Source organism: Astatotilapia calliptera, chromosome 22 (genome assembly GCF_900246225.1).
Source record: "Astatotilapia calliptera chromosome 22, fAstCal1.2, whole genome shotgun sequence".
NCBI classification, from domain to species: Eukaryota; Metazoa; Chordata; class Actinopteri; order Cichliformes; family Cichlidae; genus Astatotilapia; species Astatotilapia calliptera.
The window spans coordinates 33148219-33175885 of NC_039322.1; the positions used below are offsets into that span (position 1 = coordinate 33148219).

At 42.1% G+C, this 27667-nt stretch overlaps 1 protein-coding gene across 3 annotated transcripts in view; it reads left to right on the top strand.

Annotated features, from left to right (window-relative positions):
- The window catches only part of arhgef2a (Rho guanine nucleotide exchange factor (GEF) 2a), a 36474-nt gene extending 21161 nt beyond the window's left edge, over nt 1-15313 (top strand). For all 3 annotated transcript variants that reach the window (XM_026155992.1, XM_026155990.1, XM_026155991.1), the window contains exons 13-23: nt 1902-1978; nt 2699-2871; nt 3458-3525; nt 4590-4778; nt 6307-6393; nt 8098-8147; nt 8906-8941; nt 9027-9077; nt 11878-12198; nt 12713-12881; nt 14422-15313. In XM_026155992.1, the coding sequence (XP_026011777.1) occupies nt 1902-1978; nt 2699-2871; nt 3458-3525; nt 4590-4778; nt 6307-6393; nt 8098-8147; nt 8906-8941; nt 9027-9077; nt 11878-12198; nt 12713-12881; nt 14422-14450 (1250 nt within the window). In that variant the 3' untranslated portion in view covers nt 14451-15313. The remainder of the gene's footprint in view (nt 1-1901; nt 1979-2698; nt 2872-3457; nt 3526-4589; nt 4779-6306; nt 6394-8097; nt 8148-8905; nt 8942-9026; nt 9078-11877; nt 12199-12712; nt 12882-14421) is intronic.
- The last annotated feature ends 12354 nt before the right edge of the window (nt 15314-27667 follow it).

A 27667-nucleotide genomic window follows, 5' to 3' on the forward strand; every position in this document is an offset into this window, starting at 1 on the left:
GACAAATATAATGAAATAAAAACAATAATAAAAGTAAGTACGGCTGTGCACAATGAAAAGTTGGGACACTCTGCACAACTAGAATTAAATGGTAAATGGCCTGTATTTGTATAGCGCTTTACACTACATCCACACACACATCCACACACACATTCACACACATATGATGGCAGCTACATTGTAGCCACAGCCACCCTGGGGCGCACTGACAGAGGCGAGGCTGCCGGACACTGGCGCCACCGGGCCCTCTGACCACCACCAGTAGGCAACGGGTGAAGTGTCTTGCCCAAGGACACAACGACCGAGACTGTCCGAGCCGGGGCTCGAACCGGCAACCTTCCGATTACAAGGCGAACTCCCAACTCTTGAGCCACGATCGCCAAGCAAGAAAGGCAAGCAAGAATAAATGCAGACAGACCGACAAGAGACAGAGGACAGCACAGAGCATAAATACACACAAGGTAACGAGGGAAATGCACAACAGGAGGGAGACACAGCTGAACCTAATTAAACATGAGGACAGGGAGGAAAACAGAATACACTGACATAGGACATGGAGTTTCAAAGTAAAACAGGAAACGCAAGAGACATACACAACAATGCTGTCTTAACACTGAGACATAGAGACATGACTGACTGAGGACACAGAGGGAACACGGAGCACAGGAACAGAAGCCAAGATACTAGAAATGAACTCAAAGACTGACCCAGGACTGTGACATTAACAAGGTAGTTATGTTAATGTTAGTTCCCCGAGGCATGGATTATGGATCCGGTAAAAAAAGAAACATCAAAGCCGATATGAAAAATGAACAACACACCAAAAGACGAAGAAGAATGTCGGTGGAGGACAAGGTCCACCTGATGTGTTTGCCCAGAATAAGAGACTTATGTTGTTACCTTGTATCTTACTGATTAATTTTCATTTCACTCCTCACATTTAACTGATTTTTTGTTGTTGTTTATGCTCATAAAATATGAGCATTTATCTTTTTTGTTTTTCTTTAACAAACAATGTCAGACACGGTCATATTCAATTGCTGGCTGTCCGAGTGGTGTGGGTGATTTTAACACCCATGGAGAAAATGACGGCCTTAACACGACAAATAAGAAATAACATATTACTCCCATACTGGCTTCTCATGATTGGCTCCCTGTTAAATCCAAATGTAAAATCCTTTCAATCACAAACAAGCAAACAAACATCTTAATAGCTTTATAATAACATATCACCCCATTAGAGCATAGCCCAAACTTTCCTTTTTGCTAAAGCATAGTTAGGGCTGGATCAGGTGACCCTGAATCCTCCCTTAGTTAAAGGAGGATCCATTCTTCGTTTTATTATGAATATTCTACTATTATTAATTATAATTAAAAAATATTATTATATTGATTGATAACTTGTCCTGTCTCTGTCCCCTGACCCCAACTGGTTGGAGCAGATGGCCCCGCCCCTCCCTGAGCCTGGTTCTGCTGGAGGTTTCTTCCTGCTAAAAGCACCAAAGGGCTCAAAGGAGATCCAATGATTTCGTTTTTCTCTGTTTTCTCTGTTTTCTCTGTATTATTGTAGGTCCCTACTTTGCAATATTAATCTCTCAGTGCCTTAAGGCAACTGCTGTTGTGATTTGGAGCTGTATAAGTACAACTAAATTGAAATTCAAGTTTTAGAAAGGGGCTGTGTTGTTGTTGCCAAGGTTTGAAAGCCTGGGATTGAACCTGCTGGGTGGTGGCGTCTTTCTCTATGGTTGCCTGCATTGGTTTCCTACAGGTCCTCTGTCTATCTTCCACACTTCCGCATTTAAACCCAGAACCATCCTGCACTGCATTAAGTAAAGATTTTATACAATGACACTAAAGGGTGATTCTAGTCTAAAAAAATGTTTATGTGTGTGTTTGTGTAGATATACAGGTCTTACTGATGTCTGACATCCTGGTGTTTCTGCAGGAGAAGGACCAGAGGTGCATCTTTCCATCTATGGTAAGAAAATATTTGCACACATGTTAAAAACACACAAAAAACTAACCAAAACCCCCCCAAAGCATGCTAAAACTAATTACACAAATGCATCATTTTTGGAAAGACATTTTTTAAACATTGTAACCCTTTTGTTTTGAAAAGGATATTTCAAAACACTAAATAAATATGGATAAATAAGTAAATACTGCTTACACACAGACAGCGATGAAGCAGGTGACAGAGAGCGAATGCAGCAAGAAAGAGAAAGTACAATGACGCTGCAGCATGCTAAGCATGCTAACAGAAATGCACAGAATCTGTATCTTTAGGTGTGTCCTGGCTGTTTTACCTGTTCGAGGTGTGTGTGTGTGCGTGCGTGCGTGCGTGCGCGTGTGTGTGCGTGCGTGCGTGCGTGCGTGTGTGTGTGCGTGCGTGTGTGTGCGTGTGTGTGTGCGTGTGTGCGTGCGTGCGTGTGTGTGTGTGCGTGTGTGCGTGCGTGTGTGTGTGTGTGCGTGTGTGTGTGTGTGCGTGTGTGCGTGCGTGCGTGTGTGTGTGTGTGTGTGTGTGTGTGCGTGTGTGTGCGTGTGTGTGTGTGTGTGTGTGTGTGTAAGCCTTCATGTAACTGAACTAAATCGTTTATTTAAAATGGAAAATAAAAGATAAACGAGGGTGAAAAAAACACATAGTTACAACAAGTTTTTCTCTTTATTTCACTAAAACTATCCATGTTGTACGTTTTAGGACAAGCCTCCAGTACTGTCCCTTCAGAACCTAATAGTAAGGGACATAGCCAATCAGGAACGAGGCATGTATCTGATTAGTGATTCCACCCCTCCTGAGATGTACGAGTTTTATGCTGCCTCCAAGGATGACAAGAACATCTGGATACGCCATGTACAGCACGCTGTCAGCAAGTGGGTAAATGCACACACAACACATGCTAAAGCTTTCCATCGGTTTGTAGTCTACAAACTGAAGTTTATTACATCTTGGGTCTTATTTCTGCATTTTGGAAAATATAAAGAAAAATGTAATTACCCAGAGACAATTATGGACTGTAAATCCCACAGAAAACACAAACATTTATTTGCATTTGCAGAGCAGAATAAATGTAGCATGTTTTTCATAGAGCCTGTACTTTCCTCCTATAGGTTATGAGGTCGGCACACTGGTTCCTATATAATAATAATAATAATAATACTAATAATAACTCCCAGATGGCTGAGCTCCTCACCCCAGAGGCCAGACACTCTTCAGGGGAAGCTGATTTCTGTCTGTACCCGTTTTTTGGTCACTACCCAGAGCTTGTAACCATAGGTGAGGGCAGGGTAATAAAGTCGAGTTACAAAAATGAGACCCAAGTTGTGATAAACTGTTTAATTATTGAGGTATAAATGTCTACTAATTAGTTTATGAACAAAAAAACGACAAATCTAAAACGTTCGTGTCTGTTATGTGACTGATAAGACGGCATGTGTGGTCTGGATTTTGTGTGTTCAGGTGTCCATCAAGAGAGGAGTTTCCCCTGATAGAGTCGGAACACAAGGCTCACCTGAGGAGGCTCAAAGGTCAGGAGAATATACAGACTAACTGAATTACATTCACATTTCAAATACCTGGGAACCAGAAAAAGACGACATGGTAGCTTAGTCTTACTGGTGGCTACGTGTTCTCTACCACAAACTTTAACCAAAAAGATGAATACTCAGGTTTTCTTTCACCCTTTTGGTCCTAAATAGTTATTTAAAGGTTTCCATACTTTTACCAAATACAGAGGTTCCACTGGACCGAACATCACTGTGATCTCCAAACCAAATCCAAAGGCCCTGTCAGAGTATCAAACATACCAAACCTGATCTAAAAATGTAAACTGCTGTAGTATCCACAGGCAGAACATCTGTGCTAGTGTCAGGAATCGTTTAGATCTTCTGACATGCCAGTATTATCTTGGATTGCGTTTTTGCCCACAGTAAATGCTTTTGCACAAGAAGGCAGCATTTCACAAGTTTGGAACAACAGTAAACAGTAAAACCATAAAGAGCAAAGCAGCTTTGGTAACGGTAAAACCATCAAATGCCTCACAGAATTTCTCTCATCAAGCTGCTTTTTTTCTGATGTATTGATTGCAAACAATTTTGGAGCAGTGACATCTAACCAGAAGCAGAGGAAGTGAAGCACGTGACTAAACGAGGAAACAGACATGAACTTATCGGGGAATTGGCACAAGAGTGGAACTAAACTCTCAACAACCAAGAACTGAGAACAGGACAAACTAAAACTAGGAAGTTAAATGAAGATATGAACAAATAACAAGTCGACCAAAGAATCAGCAGGAAAAACCGTTTCTGCTCCACAGTCATAGCTGCACTGGTCTCCTCCTGTTTAGACCATGTCTGAGCTTGTTTCATACAAATAAAATTAAACTGAAAATTGAACTGAATAGTTATTTACATGAACTGTATTTCAAACTAAAGCGTCCTGCATCAGCATTTTCATTTTGTCCAGTGAAGGCTGGGGTCTGCCCGACCTTTCTGTCAGATCAACATGAACCAGGGAGACCTGTGAAGAGGCAGGCTTTGTTTTTCTGCACGTCTGTTTTAGACTGATGACTGATTGATTGTCATCCAATCAGCTGACCTGCAGCACAAGGACCAGGAGATGCTGGAGCTCCTGCAGGAAAGAGTGACTTTATTCTGTGAACTGGCAGAGGTGACAAGTGGCCAGGAGAGCCTGCAGCCTCCCATCACTCGCTACTTGTTTAGGGCTGACACACCACAAGCTCCTCGTGCTGAAAAACTATTACTGGATGCCACATCTGAGGGTAACTATCCACGTTTCATATTAGCATGCTTCACATGTGAAGGTGAATATCTGATCCAACTCAACAAAAAAATAAATAACTGTTTTTGTACATAACTTCACATAATTTCAATTAGAAGTATGAGTAAAAACAAACATTTTGTAGCAAACAAGAATGAAAATATTTACTACCCAAACTCCTACATCCACTTTTTCTCCCTGAATTTTTTCTGAAGTGACCGTGAGCTGTCACATAGTTGAGGCTGAGGCTAAAGCTTCAAGACTGAAGCCGACTTTAGTGGACATGTAGACCGAGGGAACAGAGGTGATGAGGTAGTGCTGGGTAGGTAGGGCTGATGGCTGTGGATTTTTCAAAAACCAAGGTGCCTCTGGAAATCAAGATAAGGAAGTAAGTGAAGGTAAAATCCAGGACTGAATGGCAGAAGCTGGATGAAGCGGTGAGGAAAACTGTACTACAGTATTTTATGTATCGTCTGGAAACAGACTGAATGAGCAAGAACTAAATGTACATCAAATAAGAGATAGAGAGGCAAAGGCTTACAGTGTGCTGTCTGCTGTGAGTAAAGAAAGTGTGTTGAGATGGAAGGAGTTTGATGAGCTGATCAATAAAGAAAATGAGAGCGAAAGCAGGACAGATACGGCAAGTACAGAGGATCATTGTAAGTAAGTGTCACGGTACTGGGCCATGTGGCCCAGGGTTTAAGTTCTAACGCTTGTTTTTGTATCCACATGTGTAGTTTAACACATCTAGTTGTTTTCTAGTTTGCAGTTTAGTCCTTGGTTTCTTAGTCCCTTTTGTCATCTCTCCCTGGTCCGTGTGTCTACCTGTCATGTTTCATGTCTCTGGTTAGGTTAAGTTCATGTTCTATCTCCATGTCTATGTCTCTGTGTTTCCTGTTTTATTTTGAAAGAGTATGGTGTTCTTTGTTTATTGTAGTTAGGGTTACTCTCCCCTGTATTGTCATTATGTTTCCTTCTAGTCAGCTGTGTTCTCATGTGTCTCCACTTCCCCAGATCACCTCATGTGTGCATTTAAGTCCTCAGTCTTCCTTTGTTCGTCGCTGCGTCGTCTATTCTACTTCCCCCATGTTACGCCAAGATGAAGAGTGGAAGGCAAATGGTCTACATGATATACGTGTGGAGGAACTGAGAGGATGTCTGAGGAATAGTGAACTGGTAGCAATTTTCAAAACAAGGGTGATGAGCAGAGCTGTGGTAACTACAGGGGATAAAGTTGATGAGAAAGGAAGAAACTTTAGCAAAGAGTTGTTGAAGTTAGGTTAAGAAGAGACGCGACGACCCTTTGGAAGTTAACAGCTGTTTTGGCCATATCGAGCTCACTTACCATTGACTGACGCACTATATATACATCTGACGTGCTGCAGTTTTGACACAGAGAGGAGATCAAACACAAGACATGCAGGAGGAATCAACATGGGAACAGAAAAATAGAAAAAGATGTAAAGTTAATAGAAATATGTGTGTGTGTGTGTTTGTGTGTGTGCGTGTGTGTGTGTGTGTCCTCACAGTGGACAGGCTGAGTGAACTCCTTCTGGGCTTCAGCATGGACACCCGCCTTTTGTGCCATCACAGCCACATGGAGGTGGTAGACTGTAGTAAGTCAGCGTTTCAGTCTCTCATTCATGATCATCTTAAGTTTGACTGAATTAATTATGGATTTATACATTAAGAAAAATAGTAACAACCTATAATGTGGCACTATCAGGCATTAGTTAGGTATTAGTAAGTGCTTTGGTCATCATTTGGAACACAACACTCCTATTTAGTATGTAATGTATGAATACAGATATAAATGTTCATTCTTGATTAATAAGCTCATAATGTGTTCATGGTAACATTTCTAAATACATAAATAACAAAGTATTTGGACGCCCATTCCTCTATATAATGATTAAGATGATTAAGATATGAGCTCATTGTTTGTGAGGTTAATAGAGGTTTTATAAATGCTGGTTTCATAGTGTAATTCATGGTTAATTAAGACAATTACTATTTGTTAATGTGAAGTGAAGGTTATTTACGTCTCAGCTATTTTCCCAACAGAGACATGACGCAGACAACACAGAAAGAAGTACAGAACATACAGATGCAAACATAACACACCTGAGGTTTGCACAATAATGCAGGTTTGTAGGCGGGGTTTAAGAGGAAGATGCACCAAGGAGGTGGAGCCACAGGACAGCTCAACTTGAACATACAAAGATTTCTTCATTTAACATAAAACATGAACATTGTTTTTACAAAACAATAATAAATCTTTCACAGAGCTTCACAAATGCGTGTATACAATATAAAGAAAGGGTCCATCATATTAAACTGGTAATGCAGGAAAATGTCTCTGGAATGTTTGAGACTTTGGAACTTCTTTAGATCGTTCCCGAGGTTCAGCTTTCGTCTGGTTTGTGGTCTGTTAGCTTTAGTGCAGCTGAATTAGACTAAATAGCGGTTTCACACAGGTGAACAGCTTAAATGAAAGAAGTAAGGACTCCACCTCCTCCTCATTCAGTGAGAACTCAGAGCAGCTCCGTGGGGCGAGGAGGAGATCAGGTTACGAGGTGGTTCTCCACCATGAAGGAGAATCCCAAATCAATGAGCGTTATCATGGAGCCTTGATTTCCCTAGCATGTTACTGCACTCAGTCAGTAAATACTGCTATTTAATGGCCACATAAATCTGAATTCTCAAAAAGGTGCATGAATTCATGGAAAGTAGGGGAGGGGCTGGTTGCAGTAAGGGATGTGATTGGGTGATTTGGTGTCAGTAATGAAAATGAACTGCTGTCAGTGCGATGTGCAGCGGGTCTTCATGCTGCTTACTGGACAGTATAATTACAACGACAAAGGAAAGAAAATATGTGGACACATCAGCCCACATGTGCACTGGGCCACCATCCAAATACTCGGTATGCCAGATTACCAGTCCAGGCCTGCTGGTAACTGCCTGAATTAACCATGAATTATAATCTGAAGTATTAAGAAAACCTTTAAAACACTCAGTCACTGATTTACACTAAATATACCATGGGCGCCTTATGAGTGAGCTTTTTAGTCTAGAATAAACAATTATATCCACATTTATAAATTACATACTAATGAAGAGTAATACTTTATAAATGATGAATTAAGCATACTTACCTTACTAATGCTTAATAGTGTGACATCATTATAAAGTGATACCAGAAAACTATGTTACAACAACAACTTAGAATTACATAAAAAAGCTTCTGTTTTTTTAAAATAAAGGTTAAATTGCACATATTGCTCCAAGACAAGTACTGAGTGTGTTTTGTCTCTTCTCAGGTGACCAAGAGCTGTTGGTCAATGGAGCCCAGCATTTTATTGCAGCAAAGGTGAGGACAAAGAGTTGGGAAAGGGTTTGGAGGTGCAGTTATGGAACTGAACATGGTCTCAGATTTGGTTTGTGTTGCATATAGTAAAGTTAACGGGACCGATGAGTCATTTTGTCCAGAGACTTTTATTTTATCAGCAAAACTAGAGTTTAATTTTCATCTTTGACATCAATAATGTCAGTAAGAATTTAGCTTTCAATGTCAAATTCAAACTTTACTTGTGTTTAGTAATTTCATTAACTGCAAGTATATCTCTAATAATCATATTTTAATATCAGCACAGCAGGTCATGTATTGTATGACCTTCATTCTTTTATTTTCGAGCCACTATAGATATTTCGGTATAGTTTTTGATGAATACAAAAAGCTCTCCTGTATAATAAAGACAGGACAGAGTGACTCCAGTTCACACTGAAGTCACTGGACTCTTGTTTTAGGGGCGTCTGTGTGTCTGTCCTGATTTGTGGTGGTGGGGGATGTGAGTGGATGTTGCCTTGCAGTGTTGAATGGTGCCTGGGATACTTGTGTTGGTAGGTGCTCCTGGGTTGGGTGTGGGGTCTGGGGCATTGGTGCCTCGGGTCCCCTGGTTCCTTGTTAGTTCTGTCCCTGTGTGGGCGTGTCATGAGTGTAACCATCCAGGTCGAGCTGGATCTGTGCGGAAAATCTGAAATGTTTCTCTGAGTTGGTGAACTGTAATAACTTTGCTTCAACTGTTTTCACTCTCTGCTGTCTGTGGAAAACGTTTTTGCCTAATAAAGGAATGCACGAAGCGACAAGACAAGTCACCGCTAATGGTAAGTAACTTTTAAAGTATGTCTGTTTATTTAAAGTGCATTTAAAACAGAAGTCAGTAATAAGTATGCTGCTCGTGTCTGACAGGAGATCTGCCAAAGGCTGGTTAATCTCAGCGTTTATCTTCATGCACTCCAGGTAAGTCGGACTTAACCTGCCACAGCACTCCATACACCACACCACATGTTACAGACACTGTGTACGAGGTCACCTTCACCTTAGTTTTGTTAAGTTGATAAACTTTAAAGCTTGTCTGAATGCCAATGTTCTGACTACATGTACTTTTTGACTACGATAAAACTAACATGATTAATAACTACATTTTATAAAAGCATGTCTCTGAGGGGAATTAGTTGACATAACTTAACTCAGTATTTCCTGTTCACTTTTGTAATCCTCTTTAACTAAAATTCCTGAAAATTATGTTACAAACCTTTTAAAATGAAGGCAGGCAACTGCCACAACTGCACTGAGTGCTGCTAAATTTAGCAGCTTCAAGAAATATTGAAAATAATTCAAACAAACAAATGAAACAAACTAAAAACAAGGAGCCAGAGTCCAAAGCAAAGCCATGAAATGTTCAAGAACACAGTAAACAGTTCTGAAAGGTTCAGGGGGCCCAGAGGTCGACAGCACAACAGCCCTAAACAGTTCAGTTCACGAGGCCGACTGTGCGAAAGGCAATGGCGGCAGCGGCGCAGGTGAAGGAGGTCTGGAGGCCGGCTGTGCGGCAGGACCAGACAGGCGACGGCAGGACCAGACAACGGCATGGAAGCCGCAGATGGTGGCGCGGCAAGCGATGAAGGCTGGATGGGCCCCTCGGACCCTCCAGCGGGAACAAGACTTACATTCTCTGAATCAACCGATTCAGACAGAATAAATCCTCTGAGTGAAAAACAGTCTTGCTCACAGTGAAAGAAATTGCAGAAGGTTGGGTTGGAATGCTCGAGTGGAGAGGGCAATAAACATTCACTTTCTCCCATGAATGGGGTGTGCTCAGTCGTTCTGGAGTGGCGGCGTTGTGAACGCTGTTTACTCCGGGAAGGGGGTGGGTCGGGCCACGAACCCTCCAGCTGACCGGGCTGCAAATCCTCTGGCTCGTCATACAGGAGCGGTTCTCCAGAACCTCCAGCAGGAACAGTCTGCGGGGTCCATGTTCTGGTCGCGATCTTCTGTCATGTGAAGGCTGTGTGCAGGCAGTAGTGATGGCAAGTTGGACCCAAAAGTGCAGACTCAAAATAAAGATTTATTTCTACATGACACAACTGGCTACACTGGCTACACTGGAAACACTGGAAACACTGGAAACTAAACTGGCAGGCAGAAGGCCGGACCACACAGCATGGAGGGATGATAGATCACGACACTGACCCAGAAACACAGGGCTTGAATACACAGAGGGAGCAGTCAGGGAATGAGAGACAGGAGGGAAACACAGCTGGGACAAATCAGGGCTGACGAGACAGGGGAAGCAAAACCAGATACATTAACATCAGACATGGACCTTCAAAGTAAAACAGGAAACATAACACAGAGACATGGACTTCTCAAGGGGACGCAACAGACAGGGGAGACAGAGCAAGAAACACAGACAGAAACCAGAACATTAAGAAAGAAACCAAAAGACTAGAAACAATAAACAATAAGAATCAAAGTACAATAGTAAAAAAAACCTTCAAAACTCTGCGTCAACGACCCAGGTCTCCTAACACAGTACCTGCTTGGTAACATTGACATCAGGGTGTGTGGAGATTAGTTTGCACTTGTGTTTAGAAGTGCTTGTATGAGTGGGTGTGTTGTCTACAGCGCTTTGAGCACTCCGGGAGAGCGCTCTATAAGAATCAGTCCATTTACTGAAAACATTACTCTCAGGAGTGTCTCATCCAGTTATTGCTATAAAAAAGTGAAAAGAACAAAGGACAGTGTGACAGGATCCAGCCTCAGAAGTTTCTTCCTTGGGCAGTTTACCAGCTTGCAGACTGTCTTCAGAACGAATGCAGTGTCGTTCAGTCCCAGCAGACAGTTGTAGCAGTGCAGGTGTTGTCACGGTCAGTGGGAGCTGACGGTGTGTAGAGTGACCCAATCTCAGACAGAGGAGAAAACGGGACTAAGGTTTAAACAAACAGCGAGATGTTTATTATGGCTGGTAAGCATGAATACAAAAACATAGCCACAACTAACTGAAACCTAAACTGGGAAAACTAAATAACTATGGAAACTGTGGCGAGAGACATGGAACTGAACAGGTTCATGGGACCATGGAACTGTGAAATAAACCCAACATGAACCTGAGCAGTTAGATCTCTGTGACATGACGTGAAACCAAACAGACAACCTGACACAGACTGAACGCACACAGGAGGTGATCACGGGAACACACGAGGAAACAGCTGAACATAAGGACACCACAGGGGAAGTAAAACAAAACACACTGAACATGGAGACTCCTGACTCTACAAAATAAAACAGGAAACACTGAGAGACGTAGCCATGACAACACGAGCCTGACATCATAAGACATGCAGACATGAGACGCATGAGCTCACACTGCAATCTTGTGCTGCTCAAACTTGTACTGCTGCTCACTCCTGCCACTTTTTTATGTGCAATTAATCACTTTTCTATTTCTCTCTCTTATGTCTTTCTGTACATTTAGTGCTTAATATTTCTTTATTTATACATGTTTTGATTTTTTTCACAGTAAAAGCTAAACTAAAGCTGATCCGCAGCAGTCTTTTGGTGCTTATTTGGTCGACTGGTTTGAAATATTTGTAAATAAAAGTCAAATCTACCAGAAACAAAGAAGCGAATCCATCTTTACAAAATAACACAACTGTGGAATCTTTCTAAAACATCACAACACAACAGACACACTTCATATTTGACTCTGTCACAAACCAAAAATATCTGACACTGGATTCTCCTTGTAATATGACAGGGTGCTGTTATTAAGCAAGACTCAATCTTGGAGCTGTTACTGCAGCAGCAGGGCACCATGTCTCCAAGTGAAGTATGGCGCCCTCTGTTGCGAGATGGAGGCCATCGGGAAGCCACTGTATTGTCAACCATAGGAGAACTGGCGCTTCTGCAGAGACAACACAGCCTGCTGCAGGAAGAGCTGCTGAGACTGAGGGATGCAGAAAATCGGTTCAAAGACAGCGAGAGGGCCCGGGCTGAGCTAGAGAGGCAGGTCCGACAAATGAAAGCCACCAGTGGGGTTGCACCTGCTTCACAGCGGTATGGAGAACAGGCCTCTCAGGTAAGTTCAATTACTTATACTGATATAGTATAATAGGGGCAACAAGGGGCGCCAAGACACAGATTTTAAACAAATTTTAACTCCATGGAGGTCAGATCCTTCTGTCATGAACAGAATCATGAACCCACACACAGAGGACACAGGGAAAAGGTCACACAGGTTTATTTACAGAAAGTTGGAACAACGCTACCAGGAGATGCAGGCCATCCATGGGAGTACAGACCATCACATATGCTCGATCAGAACAGACAACGAGGATAGCTGTGAAAAACAAACTGACTGTAACATGAACAGAACAGACACACTACCTCTGGCTGCTGATCTGGTGATGACTGAGCTAGGTTGATAACCGAACGCGGAGCAGATAGTTTGATCTTTGGAAGTTATGCATTTGACAAAGAGGCAGAAAAGCCCGAAGAAACAACCTCTGAGAGGAGTAAAATAAACCTGGTGGTTGTTATAAATCAGCTGTGTTTTCTGTACCCATTACTCATGTTTCTTTGCTCTTTCCTAGATGTCTAAGCCTTTGTCAATGCAGTCAGAAACAGAGATGTCTGGAGTTTATAACATGCAAGCCAACCAAGATTCTGTTCACCAGTCAAGCCTGCAGCAAGTCATTGACCTAGAGGTATATGTGACGTCAGATGATGATGACGATGGGACTGCATCTGAAAGCTCCAAAGGTTAGGTAACAGACAGACACGACGTGACCGACTGCTGTCTATGTATCTATATCTTTCTTGTCCATTTACCATTTCTTTTGTTTTTGGCACAGCGGTTTCTCAAGTGACAGCCCAAATCATATTGAGTGTTAATTGAAAAATAAGTTGTTTTTTCTGAAAATAATTTAGTTATTGTGTAAAAAATAGTAATAACTTTTCCTTACTAAAGAAAACTAGAATGTTTGATTCTGTTCATCAGGACGTTTTCAGTGGGAGAAACGTTTCATCATCATCAGGTGACGTCTTCAGTCTCAGCTGACTGCAGGTTTCAAACCTTTAAACAGGACATTTGCACAATGACTGAAACCAGCCCACTGAAGGAACAATGGGCTGGGAGGTCAGTTCCTTGATCATTAATATCCAAATTGTCATGATCATTGATCAACAACCATGAGTCCCATTCACAGAGAGTTGGGGAATGGCTGCAATCACAGCATTGTAAGATGGTGACAGATGCACCCTTAGGCCCCTCCTCCATTCAGAGATGGTCTTTCCCTTTTCACATAAATGGCCTCCTTGACTCTGCCCTCAAACCAGCGTTCCTCCTTGTCCAGGATGTTACATCCTCATCATTGAAAGAGTCCACTGGCCTGTAGGTGTAAATAGACTGCAGAGTCCTGGCCTGACGAGGTGGCTCTTCTGTGATTGCAGCCATTCCCCAGCTCTCTGTGAATGGGACTCATGGCCACTGATCGGTGGTTGTTGATCACTGGTCATGACAATTTGCATACTAATTGTCAAGTTACTGACCTGCAGTCAGCTGAGACTGAAGAAGTCACCTGGATGAGTGACGAAACGTTTCTCCCACTGAAAACGTCCTGATGAACAGAGTCAAGCTTTTGGGATTTACCTGTATAACTGAGCATCAGGACAGAAATGTTACAAAACACTTTCTGACAAAATAACTTTATCGTCATTTGTAGATGTAACTAAATGTAACTAAATGTAACTAAAAAAATGTACCAAACTGCTGATGTGGTTTGGTACTCCTAATGTTCCCGTTTGATTTCTTCCATTTTAGTCTAAGCCCTTCTCCTCAGCAACCAAATGCAAATACCACACTTAAGACCTTTTACTGTACTTGGTTGTCTGATTAGGATATAAAGACATAGCTACACCGTTTCCCAAACCATTTACTTTTTGATTTCCCAGAAAAAAGATGGGTTACATGTTTACACTTAGCTTTTTATACAACACCCGCAGCCAACTTGCCAGTCCAGAGGTACTCCCCACAATTTCCATGCAACGTTGCAAAGCTGTATAAATCCGAACAGCTCCACAACATTCAGAGCTTTAAAGAACTTGGGTGACTCCAGAAGTCCAGCCACCAACGAGTTTATTGACTGCCTTTGTATCCTCATCCCTCATTCCTCAAACAAAACACATGAGCTTTAATTTGATTTGTTCCTCCCCCCGTTATGTTTGGATACTTGACACTAAAATACTGCACTGTTAAACTGATGTTAGAGGTCTGAATTTATATTTGTTCTCTTTTTTTCAGATCTTCACGATATTCCAGAGGAGATCTGATCCTGGCATGTTTTCATTCTGCTAATGACTGTATGAATATATTTGCTCATCTGAAGTCTTGATATTTTTGATCTGCTTTGTTTTTGAGTAGTTTGTGTTGACGTGGCAGTGAGTTTTACATTTAATCACACGTTGCATGATAAACTTACAAGTATTACAACTACTAATGTCTTAATGAAATTTATCAACACTTTACCCAAAGCTCTTGGACTTGGAAAAAACACAAAATATAAAATAAAATTAAAAAAACAACTATAACTTAAACATTTTACAAAATCAATACTAACCATCAAACGGTCTGACAGCGACTGGATCATTTCACCTGCTTTTTCCATCAGTAAGCTGTTGATATATTAAAGTTTTGAAGTTCATGCATTAGGTGCTGGCAAATGATGGGCTTCGATTGTAGATACACAGCACTGTTTGTTCGAATGTTGTGTTGAAATTCTTGACGTGATACTTTGGCCTACAGTTTGATCCCTACTGTGACCAACAGCAAGGGGAGGATGCAGCACATACATGTTCTGGTTTTTCATGTTCTGTGTGTCAGTCTATCTTCTGTTGCTCTGTATTATCTGCAGAATTGTTCTTTCATTAATTACTAACCCATGTCCCTAATTGTTGTAGTACTTTGATGACGACACAGTTGTATGCAAAAAGTACTTGTCTCACATATTAACTACTAAGTAACTAGATCAGTGTTGAACTTTTTCTAGCAGGTATCACAACTCTAAATCAGCGCTCCCCAACCCCCGGGCCACGGACCGGTCCGTGAGTCGTTCGGTACCGGGCTGCGAGGGTTGAGGCTCGGGAGCGAAATTTATGGTTTTCAGCGTTTTTATCGTTATTTTTTTAAATCGTTTTTATCGTTAACTCGGTTTCCCTGGATCTTTTCCTGTGTTATGAATAAATCTTCTTTTTTTGGTACCGATACTGGTTTTATTTTGTTGTACTTATCTGCAACACCTTAAAGGCCGTGAAAATATTGTCGGACATAAACCGGCCCGTGGCACAAAAAAGGTTGGAGACCGCTGACCTAAATGTTTTCTGAGTGTTTTCATTTTGGATTTAGGAATTTTCAGCCACTGTTCACGTTCTGAGATGTTTTCGATGATCTTTGCATGCAGAGCATGTTTACAATCTCTCCAAAGATGATGTTCAGGTCATGAGATTATGAGGACAACTTTACGTCCCTCAGCTTCTGTTTCTTGAAGACATTTATGATAATTAAGGGCTTTGGGTAGTTCCCCCTATGTTGAAGTCAGGCTTTCATAAATGTTACTGCAGTGACTGATTACATGACATTTGCACTTTGTTTTTGTGGAATCTATTCTTCCCCTCACGGGGGTGCAGACTATATCCTGGTAGGTAAAAGTGTTCAGTTCTCACATCTTCTGTGTCCAGCTTATTCAAATCATGCTTTGCAGACTTAAGACAGGATCAGTGCCATCATCAACACCACCATCTGACTAACTGTGGTAGCCAAGACAGTGGAAGCCTTTTCATGATCACACTATATGATATGGAGTTAAAGGAACAGCTTTTTTCTCAGCATGTGTGCATCTGAACAGATTTTTTCTTCTTTTCTTTTCACCTACAGATGTCAGTAACAGTTTTTGACCACCTTTACAAGTCCTTATTTGGTCCAGATGCATAATTAAAGTTTAGACATTGTAGAAACAATAGTGACTTTTTAAATGGTAATTTATGTGACTGCTGCATGAGATATACTACTGTCATGTCTTTGCCAGAAAAATCAACCGTATTTGATCTGACTTGCATAAAACTGCAAATATGCAGTGAATCTGGATGTAAACTGATTTGAATTAGTTATAACTAATTCACTGGGTCAGCTGAGATATAATTTAGCACATCTATCGATTAAAAAGACAGGATTTGCAACATTTTGACTGTAAACAATGGTCAAAAGCAACTGAGAACAATGATACTGTATGTATGAGAATGTATGAGATAGTAGCATCAAAGTGTGGATTCATTGCAGTGTTTGCCTGTTACAATATAGGGTTGAATGCAATGTAAGCCAAAAACAAGGACTGTAATTACTTTTGCACACCCTTTTCCAATTGTGCTATTTGTATTACTACATAAAATATATAACCTGAAATATATTCTGGTGTCAATTATTTTCTTTATTATATGATTTCTCTTTTCTGAGATTGGTTTCCATGAACTGCAGAAATAGCAGCCACAAAGTAGCGCAGGTGTCCAGATCTGTAGCCACAACCAGGAAACCATTTGTTAATACAACCCCAGGAAAGTAAAAATAATGTCAGCTCGGCATGTTCAATGTTCTCAGTGCATAAGGATTCCCTCTCAAGATGTTTGTATGTGTGACCTCTGTGCATACATCTGGTGTGGGAAAGCCACAGGGCCAAGCAGGTTAGACAGACCCAGTTAAACAATCAGAGCAACACCTCATATACATACTGTATGCTCATATTTACACTGAAAGGTAAGCGGGGACAAGTTCCCCTATAATTTGCTATAGGTTCCACCATGTGCTCCTCCTACTTTCAGGGCCCTGGCCATCAGAGGATACACCTTTGTTTTTTTGTTTCAGATCAATTTTCCCAAATGAGCAACTCTGGTAAGCTCTCTGTAGAGGAGTTGCCTCCAATCAAATTTGATCAGACTCCCAATCTGACCACTGATTACATAGCTACATGTCATCCTTCAACCGCTAGCTGTCTATGTGGTGCCCAAAAACCAATGTGGGCATTAAAGATAACTGATCTGGTCTTATTAGGAGAGTTTTTGTCATTCCACTTTAGATGGTGCAGCTGTTATTTATAGAAATAAGGATTAATTTATTAAATCAACACTAAGTAAAGACCAGGAATTAAAAGTTGTAGTCTTACTTGGCTCTCTGCAGCTCCCTCCTCCCCCCATAGCCCCAAAACACCACATAGAGCTTTTGTCTGCTCTTAGACCACCTGAGATAAAGCAGCACCAAAGAGCAAAACTATTAAATATGAATTATTAAACATCAGGAGACTCTCTTTATGATCATCTGTTTTGAAAAGACTTTAGAATTGATCAACATATTGATTTATTCTGTCTCAAAACATGTGGTTAAGTTAGAGAGGCGAGGTTAAGATGGTTTGGACATAAGGAGGAAGGACTGTGGGTACATTGGGCAAAAGACCCTGAATGTGGTAGGAGGTTAAAAAAAACACAAAGAGGATTTGTGGATGTAGTGAAGAACAATCTGTAAAAGATTTGTGTGACAGAGGAGGATACTGGAGATGGGGTGAGATGGAAGGCGATGATCTGCTGTGGTGACCCCTGATGGAGGAGGAGGAGTGTTATTAGAATAAAACAAATGTGGCTGCAGCAGGACCCTTAAGACGTCCAGCTGTCATTTTCATGCTCTCAAGACCATGACCTGGGTGACTGTTCCAGCTTATGTAACTCAGCTTCATACAAAATCCCAGCATTTCAATCAGATTCAGGTCAGGATTTTGACCTCCCTCTCCCCAGCCACCTCCTCCAGCTTATCCGGGGGAGCACCAAGGCGTTCCCAGGCCAGCCGAAAGATATAATCTCTCCAGCGTGTCTTGGGTCTGCCCCGGGGCCTCCTCCCGGTGGGACATGCCCGGAACACCTCACCCAAGAGGCGCCCAGGAGGCATCCTTGCCAGATGCCTGAACCACCTCAACTGGCTCCTTTCGATGTGGAGGAGCAGCTGCTCTACTCTGAGCCCCTCCCGGGTGGCTGAACTTCCAAGAGTCCAGGAGTTCTACGTGGCCTGGTTCTGAGGGTCTTATTTTCTGTTACTGGCTTCCTCTTTTGTATCGTAGAAAGCTCCATCTCTTCAGCCATCAACGGTCACAATGGGACATGTCTCCTTTCCTGATGTTGAGAGCTTTGCTTTTACACTCAGCTCTCTCTTCGCCACAACAGACCGGTACAGCGTCCGCATCACTGTACCAGTCCGTCTATTGATCTCCCGCTCCCTTCTCCCGTCACTTGCGAACAAGATCCCGAGATACTTAAACTCTTCTACTTGGGGCAGGAACTCGTCCCTGACTCGGAGTGGGCACTCCACCCTTTTCAGGCTGAGGACCATGGCCTCGGATTTGGAGGTGCCGATTCTCATTCCCACCATTTCACATTCAGCCGTGAACGTTCCAGTGCAAGCTGAAGTCCGAGTCCTGCAGCCAACAGATGTTCTCCAAGGCTGACTGAAATATCGCTTCAGGGTCTTTGGCCATTTTTGTGGTTGTCAGAATGTCAGATGTTTCTGGAAGCCTTGGTTTGTTTGCCTGTTTTTTCATTAGGCTTATGTTTTTGGCTAGCTTGATATTGATTTCTCTTTCTAGTTTTATGTTCCTCCCCTCACCCCGTAGACTTCTTTGGGATGTAACACACTGCATGGTTTTGGATCATTGTCCTGCTGCAGAACCCAACTTCAGCTTGACGTCATGAACGGATGGCCAGACAGTCTCGTTCATGCTTCCATTTACCACAGTGAGTCTTCCAGGTCCTCAGTCAGTACAACAACCCCGGGCCACCACCATATTTTGGTATGATGTTCCTATTCTGAAATGTTGTGTTACTTTTACTGCAGATGAATGGGACACACACCTTCCAAAAGGTTCAGCTTCTGTCTCATCAGTCCATAGAGTATTTTCCCAAAAGTCGTGGGGATCATCAAGATGTTTTCTGGCAACACTGAGACGAGCCTTAATGTTCCTTTTGTTCAACAGTGGTTTTTGTCTTGGAACTTTGCCATGCAGGTCATTTTTGTCCAGTCTCTTGTTTTTATGTTGGAGTCATGAACGCTGTCCATAACTGAGAGAAGTGAGGCAAGCAGTTCTTCGGATATTGTGCTGTTTTTTTGTGACCTCTGGATGAGTCGCAGGATTGTGACATGATATGATTCTGAGAGCCTTTTGGTCTACTCTGCTTTGTCTGGCAGGTCCTATTTAAGTCACCAGGCCTGTGTGAGGCTAGAGAAACTGAACTCAAGTTTCCAAAGATGTCATTCACCACTGTTAATTTATGTTATAAAATCACTGTTTCACACAGGACCATATGGGTTTGAATATTTTAGCCTTGATATTAAACACCTTCATTTATAAACTGCATTTTGTGTTTACTTGTGCTATTTTTGTCTAATATTTAAATTTATTTGATGAAACATTAAAAACAGGAAATCAGGAAGATGACAAACTCTTTTCCACACCACTGTATGTTGTTTAAATGGGCTTCCTGTTGAGACTTTTATTGATTTATTATCATTTCTTTTATTTTATTGTGTCTTATTGTATCTCTATCATGTTTCTGGGTCAGTGTGCCCAGCAGTTTCAGTTTTTTAGACTTTCAAGCCTGTTGATTGTCGGTGTGTGTAATGTTTGCAGTTGCTTCATGTATTTTTAGTGGCTTTGGTCTTATTCTTAGTTCCAAGTTGCTTTAGTCTTGACCTGCTGCTCGTATGTCCTGATGCCCAGCCCATCCGCAGACTGTTTCTCTGTTGGTGTCTCCTGATGTCTCGTCTTCTGTGCAGGGGCAGCAAATTTTGGGGGGTGGCCAGTGCCCCCTGGACCTGCTTGGTGGTGCCCCTGCTTCTGTGAGTAAAGAGGAATTGATGGCAGAGACTGGCTTCTGTGGACTGTGGTCTGGTTACTTGATTGTTTCTCCATTTCTTGAACGTTCATATAATCTTAGTGAAATGAACATTTCTGTTTCTGATCAGATTGATGAAGGGAATGAGTTTTCTGTGGGAGAAAGTATAAATGCATGTTGTGATATTTTGATATCATGGTAGCATTTACAGGATATTGTTTTATAGTGATATTATACAGGAAAACTGTTACTCAATAAGGCCCATTTACTAGTTGTTTTTCTCTTTCTCTGTGACCCAAGAATTAATGTGTAAGAATCACAGGATGGTACCAAGGTCGAAAATACCACAGAGATCACTTCCTTACTCCCATCCTCCCTTCTTTATCTCTTAGAAAAAGGCTCGTTAAAGGCCAGGTGGTTCGTTTCAGAATTCACTAATGAAAGAACTCTGTACTCTATGTCTAGGAGTGTATTTCGCTGGGATGATCATAAATTGTAACTGAACTATACAAAGGATACTTCTTTGCTCAGAGAGCAGGAAGACGCTTCCTTATTTGGTCTGTACCGGTTTGAACTGAGAATCTGCTGACACACGAACCTTTTTCCTCTATATAAACTGTTGTACTTGTGAATAAAGTTGAGTCAGTTTGGAATGACAACCTAGGACAGTCTCCGCGTCTTCTTGTTCTTCCAAACTGCTCCCGGTACTCCGGCCGGTACCGTGATTAACCGTTGATCATGCATGAGAATATTTTAATTTTGTTATATGTTAAAGGATGAACTCTGCTTATTGGTGCCCACGCCTTAGGAGGAAACTCGATCTACGGATGACAGAGATTTCCTTCAGTGCATATTCTGTTTTTGAGTCCACTGATAACAGGACTAAGTTTAATGAGTCTGTGTGTTCAGTATTTGGGAGACAGACTGTGGTTTCTGTTGCTGTGTCAGAGAATGAACTGTGATTAATAAAGTTACGTGTTGTGGTTTAGAACCTATGCAGGTCTGGAACCTGTGCATAACAAGACTGCGTGTCTTTTTGTGCTGGTGAATAACAACAGTATGTCTGTTGGGCCTGACAGTATTACCTCTGAGACAATGGGTTGTGGTGATCAGCCAGCTCATTCAGAGACTGCCTAGACTGTTGAATGTAGTCCTCTCTCAGAGACCACTCACTGTGTTACCTTGTTAGAAACTACATATGGTACTCCAGAGACTGCTTACATTTCACAGCCTGCATCCTCAGAGGCTAATGCTCCACCATCCTTACTCCAGGCTCAGCCTGATTCTCACCTTACCCCTTTCCTAGGGTGATGGTGGCCAGGCTCCAGCCACAGCTCCAGCTTCCAAGAAGGTCTGCGAATAATGCGAAGCAGCCTGAGTCGCCAGAGGAGTGGCTGTGAACCCTGCACAGTTCCAGGCAGGACAACACAATCTGCTAGACCCTGCTGAGCATCCTTCTGAGAGGACAATGCACCCTACTTAACAGCCTGACTGGGAGTCCTGCTCAGATCAAGCTTCCAGGGAGTCCTGAGCCTCAAGAGTCCCCAGAGAATCTAGGGAATCTCAAGCCTCTAGTATCTTCAAAAAATTCGGAACATCCAGCGTCTCGAGCCAGTGGGCCCTGCTCCACCTGAGTGTGAGCCAAAGTCCAGGAGTTCATGTCCTGGTTCTGAGGGTCTCAGTCTCTGCTGCTGGCTTCCTCTTTTGTATCGTGGAGAGCCCCATCTCTTCAGCCACTGACGGTCATGATGGGACATGTCTCCTTCCGTGATGTTGATCTTCAGAATTGCTCCGTGTCCACTACTGGCCTTCTGGTTGGGCTCCTGGCTGGTACCCAGAGTCTCTTTGTGTCTGCTGTGGGCCTCCTAGCCACCCTGCAGAATTCCTTCATCTCTGTTATTTAGCCATCCGTCATCCCCCAGAGTGGTTTCACATCTGCTGCTGGACACTCTGTCAAGGTCTTGCCCGGTGGCCAGGAAGGCACCAGAACTGCCTTTGTCACGGTTGAGGCTGGCCAACTGTGGGGAAGTGAGGAAGGAGGACCCAGGCGCGGAGCTCTGAATGCAAACAATGCGTTTAATTACAGTGAAATGGAAAATAACAATAAATCCCCAGTGCGTTCCCGACTCCCGTGACATGTCCTCTTCCCAGTGTCAGTGTTCCTTGTCCCCGCTCCTCAGTGTCTGAGCACCCCGTGCTCGCTGCCCTCTCGTCTCCACGCTTCTCCTGGGGAGATAACAAACAGGCAGCCGTAAGATACGCACAATGCGGCAGACTCACCGTACTGACTGGCCGAGAGACTAACGTGAAGTCACGCAATGATCCAGCGTCGGAGAGAGCACCACACACTCTTAAGTATCTCCTCCGACGAGGCTTGATCAGCTGCGTGATGGTCTTCAGGTGTGGCCAACCACCTGGCAGGGCCACACCCACCTGGCCCGAAGGTGCCTGTAAACAGGTGCTCTCAGAAACACCGGCACAGTTTGACCAGTTTGAAAGCTCCACGATGAGTGTTCCTGGTTTGTTCCTGGTTTGTTCCTGGTTTGTGCCCGTCACACAAAAATGAACTGCAGTGGACAAAGAAGCAGCCTTAACTGCACATGGAAGTTCAAGATGTGAACGCTGTTTGTAAACTCCATACCTGTCTGATTGAGATCAGCAGATTAAATGACCCAATTCCAATATTTCGTTAGGGGCAAACAGGATAAGTCTCCAGAACATCCACCACAGGTTTTGCTGAAACATGGGCTGCAAGCAACTTTTCCAAATGCGTTCGGGAACTGGCAGCTGGTCTTCACAGTTCCTAGACATTATTGGCCTCTGTCATGGGGAGATGTGGTGCTCTGCAGTGATAAATATGCCCCTGCCCTGACGTTTTATCTCCATTTTACAAAGTGTCTCAATTTTTTCCGATTTGGGATTGTATTATTTTGCATATTAGTTACTCTTTACTTGTTCTGTATTATATCTAGAATTGAATTTCAAATTCTTCTTCTCATATACAGTACAAATATTAAAGTTCCAACAGAGAACTTTCCTCTCAGACTGCAGGCTTATCCATTACAAAGTAGACTGGGAGGCAGACAACTCTTCTGAGGAACCAGTTTCCAGTTTGGATTCAGGAGACAGACACTCTCCCTACAATACAAAGAGGGGACTATTGTTGTGATCTGGCATGATACAAAATTTTTAACTGAACCGATGTTCGCAGAGTTTATAGATATGACATAATGTGGGAATCGTCTGCCTTGCTGCCGACTCGGTCTCTTACTCTAATCCTTCAGACAATGTCAGCCAAAAGATGTTTATTAATAACTAACTGGGGCTTAGGGGGGAATAAGTGACACATTCAACTCCCTGGCTATCTACCCTACTCATCCCAGGGGAGATCCATTTATAGGCAGCAAAGGCAGGTCATGAAATACTGTCGCAGGGCAGGCAGTCCTTCAACAGTGTCAGTTTGGATTGCATTTGTTCTAGCAAACAACCAACCATCTGATCACAGGGACATTTCATTAAAAAAATAAATTTAATTGATACTGTGTTTAGTTATGAAATTACAAATGTAAGTAAAATTTATTCATGTAGTGTTTTTAATAGAAATCATCAATTGTTTCTCAATAAAACAATAAAAATATAATAACAACATTAAAAAATACAAAATGACAGTAAAAGAAATAAAGTTTCAGTAATTTTATGTGGGATTGATCATTAATTAACAGATATTAGATTAGATTAGATAGAACTTTATTAATCCCTCGGGTGGGTTCCTCTGGGAAATTCGGTTTCCAGTAGCACAGCACCGACAGAAGTTACAGAACGTGAGCAGAAATATACCATATATACACATTTATAAATACAGAGAATACAAAAGGGATAAATAGAATAAATAGGAATAAGAATACAAGGGAACGGCACATTTCAAGTATTGAAGTCTATTACACAGTTGGATATTAACAAAGGTATTGCACAGTGAGGTGAAGAGGCACTACAGCTTAGTTGTTCCCCCCTCCTTTGTCCTCCTGTTTCCCCTCCCTCTCCCCTCCAGAGAGGAGTTAAACAGTTTGATGGCGTGTGGGACAAAGGAGTTTTTAAGTCTGCTGGTCCTTGTCTTGGGGAGAAGCAACCTGTCACTGAACAGACTCCTCTGGCCGTGTGCAGAGGATGCCCAGCATTGTCCATAATGTCCAGCAATGCCACTGTCACCAGAGTGTCCAGCTTCATGCTGACCACAGAGCTAGCCCTCCTGATCAGTTTCTCCAGCCTGGATGAGTCCTTCTTTGCTGTGCTGCTCCCCCAGCACACCACAGCATAGAAAAGTACTCCAGCAACCACCGACTGGTAAAACATCCTCAGGAGCTTCCTGCAGATGTTAAAAGACCTCAGCCTCCTGAGGAAGTACAGTCGGCTTTGGGCTTTTTCATACAGGTGCTGCGTGTTGCATGACCAGTCCAGCTTGTTGTTCACCTATAAAATATATTCTTTAATTATGGAAGTTTTGACCACAGAAATGGGTAAAAACAGTATATATGATTTTTATGAGTTCATCTTCAGGTATTAAACTTTTAAAAGCTATGATTATGGTCATTTCCCAGATGCTGTATTTACCATATCCATAACTGGTAAAATAGCAAAAATGACAAAAATAGAATGCACAATGTATCCACAAATTTATTTAATGTGAACAATAAATATTACTTCACATATAACTACTTCAGAGAAAGAAAAGAAAAGTTTGTTAGACTAAACATATGAAAAATATTTTTGTAATTAGTTTTGTAAAATAAAAATACCAAATATTATTCTGCAACCAACCAGATTTAACGTTTAAGTTTTGAAGAGAAACAAAGGTGTAGGTCTGTGGTGCAGCAGGAGCAGTTAACTTTCAAATGAGCACTATACAGGCCATTGCAGATTATCTGTCTTTTAACAAAGGTACAGTGTTGAACGCATTAAACCAACTCTTTCCTCTTATGATGTTGAGGATGGGCTTGCTGAAAAGCTTAGCAGTTTTAGCTCTTCAGATAGCTGCAGCATTCAGCGCTCATACTTCTTTGGATTTAGACAGATTTATCTATTCAAGTGTTTCACATTCTCACACAGATGTTTGCTGTTTCTCTAAGCAGATTCATGATATGAATTCTTGGTGTCAAGAAATATTTAAAGTGAAAAGGTGAATTTGCACAGTTTACATTTTGTATAGAAGGTTCCAAGTCTCACTGCAGAAATCAGAGATCTTTTGAATGTGTTGCTGACTGTCACCATCAGCTTTCATCTTCTGTGTCACAATGTAAATGAAAAGTACTGTAGTCGGTATATTCCTGATAGATTCTTCCCTCGGTGTTCGTGTGCTCGCTCAGTCTTAGTTATTATGCCAAATTCTTGTCTCTGTGTCTTACGTTTAGTTTCGCTTCCTTTGTCTTTCAGTGTGAATATTAGATTAATATGTAGGAATGCATTTGTTCAATATCTCTAAAATCAGAAACGTGCTGTCTCAGAGAGAGGCTGAAAAACTAGTTCATGCATTTATTACTTCCAGGCTGGACGACTGTGATTCAGTTCAGTTATCAAAATGTCCTAAGATCTGCCTGAAAAGCCTTCAGTTGATCCAAAATGTGGTTCCTTCCTAAATCCAGAATCAAATTTAAAGTCCTTGTCCTCACATGCAAAGTCTGGAAGAATCAGTCTTATAGTACCATAGTACAATACCAGAGTACTTTATAATGGGAGGCACTCTGTATTTGTTTATACACCACTCTGCACTTAGTCGTTAGTTATTATTTATCTCTGGATCTCTGGTGTTACTTCTTGTGAAAAAGGAGTTTTTTCTTTCCACTGTCAGTGTTTTTTCATAGGGGGTCGTCTGATCGTTTGAGTTTTCTTCGTATTGTTGCACAGTCGTTCATAAATGTGACTGTTGGTGTGATTTAGTGGTGTGTGAAAAAGGTCCAGGACCCAGTTGCAGAGGTTGCAGTTATCAGCAACAACAGTTTGCTAATAGTATTAAAGGTAGAGTTAAAGTCTAGGAGGAGCAGCCTGACACAGGAGCTGGCCATCTTTGTGAGAGCAGATTGTCAACACTGACCACTCTGCATCCAGTGCACAGTGACAATTTTTATGGCACATGAGTCCATGTTAGTGTATGTAGTGGGTCATAACTAGCCCCTTAATGCATTTCATGACATTGCTGCTGCACTCTTGATGCGCTCTCACTCTCTTCAGACACACTGGCACCGTCTGAAAGAGTGAGATGTTAAAAATATCTGTGCAGACTTGTGTGAGTTCATAAGCTCTGAACCCTCTTTGGAATACTGTTTGGGCCTTTTGCTTTTGCTTTCTGGGGGTTGATGCACGGCAGTGTGCTCGTCACATCTGCGCCAGACATACTGATCGGTCAGCTCAGCTGGTGAGACAGCGATTCTGGAGCTGGAGGAGGAGATTCATAGAAGGAGCCTGTAGGCTCTGTGAAGGGTAACTGAGGGACACTCAGCATCACTTACTATAGTCAGTGATGCACTGAAGAATGGCAATAGCGTGGTTGTTGACTTTGCATATAAGGACTTCATATATTCAACATGACTAATTAAAATTTCTCATCTAAATATAATTTCGACTTGCAGTTTTTACATATCCCTTAAGGATATTCAGTCTATTAGCACGACTCACATCGAAATGAAAGCAAGTCTTGATTTTTCCTCCCGGAGCTCCACCTGGAAAGGTTTTTGGTAGGAAAAAGTTAGTTTTGTTTTTCATTTTCTCTTTTGGAAACTTTAATGTTTCAACACTTTGAAGGAAAAAATACAAAAAGAAATGAATAAGCTCCAAACTAGCTCCATGTTAGCCATGAACAGGCCAGCTCGGGGCTATAACAAGACACCATAGTAATATCCTGGCCATCCTTTTATTTTGGTGAACAGTAAACAGCATGCACTGGGATGATGGAGGATGTAAAGTGGTGAGCTGTGGGAGTGAGATATGGAAAGGAGTGGTCATGTTGTTCTTAGTGTCATTGTGTCTTCTGACCTGAAGGATCCCACGTCTTCAGCTGTTTCAGGTCTTACACTACTTCAGCCTGTATACAGCAGCTGTTTCCTGTGTCTGCTGCTTTGCAAAACAACCTCAACCCCAGTTCTACCATTTCAAGCTGTTCGTGTCATTTCATGAACATTTCTGTTGTCAGTGATGCTTTGCTGTGTTTCATGACGGTGTCTTGGTACTACTCTTTCTCCCTCTATGCTTTCCATGTACAGAGATGGGCAGTAACGCGTTACTGTAATCCGATTACTTTTTTCAAGCAACGAGTAAAGTAAGGGATTACTATTGCAAAAACGGTAATTAGATTACCGTTACTTTCCCGTAGGAACGCTGCGTTACTGCGTTACTAAAACCGTGATTTTTTTGCGAGAATGTCTCATGACAGTGACGTAAGCGAGTGCGACGTTGGTGACAACAGCTGTGTGCAGATCAACAGTGGATCATATATGAGTGCAGAGAGAGTATGAGCGTGCAGCGTTTAAAGCGTGGAAGTACTGACCTTACTTTGAGTTTGATTCCATAAAAAGTGACAAAAACATTAGTGTCCGCTGTGCGTGGGAAGAAAACTTCTTTTTACAGCGAAAAAAACCCCT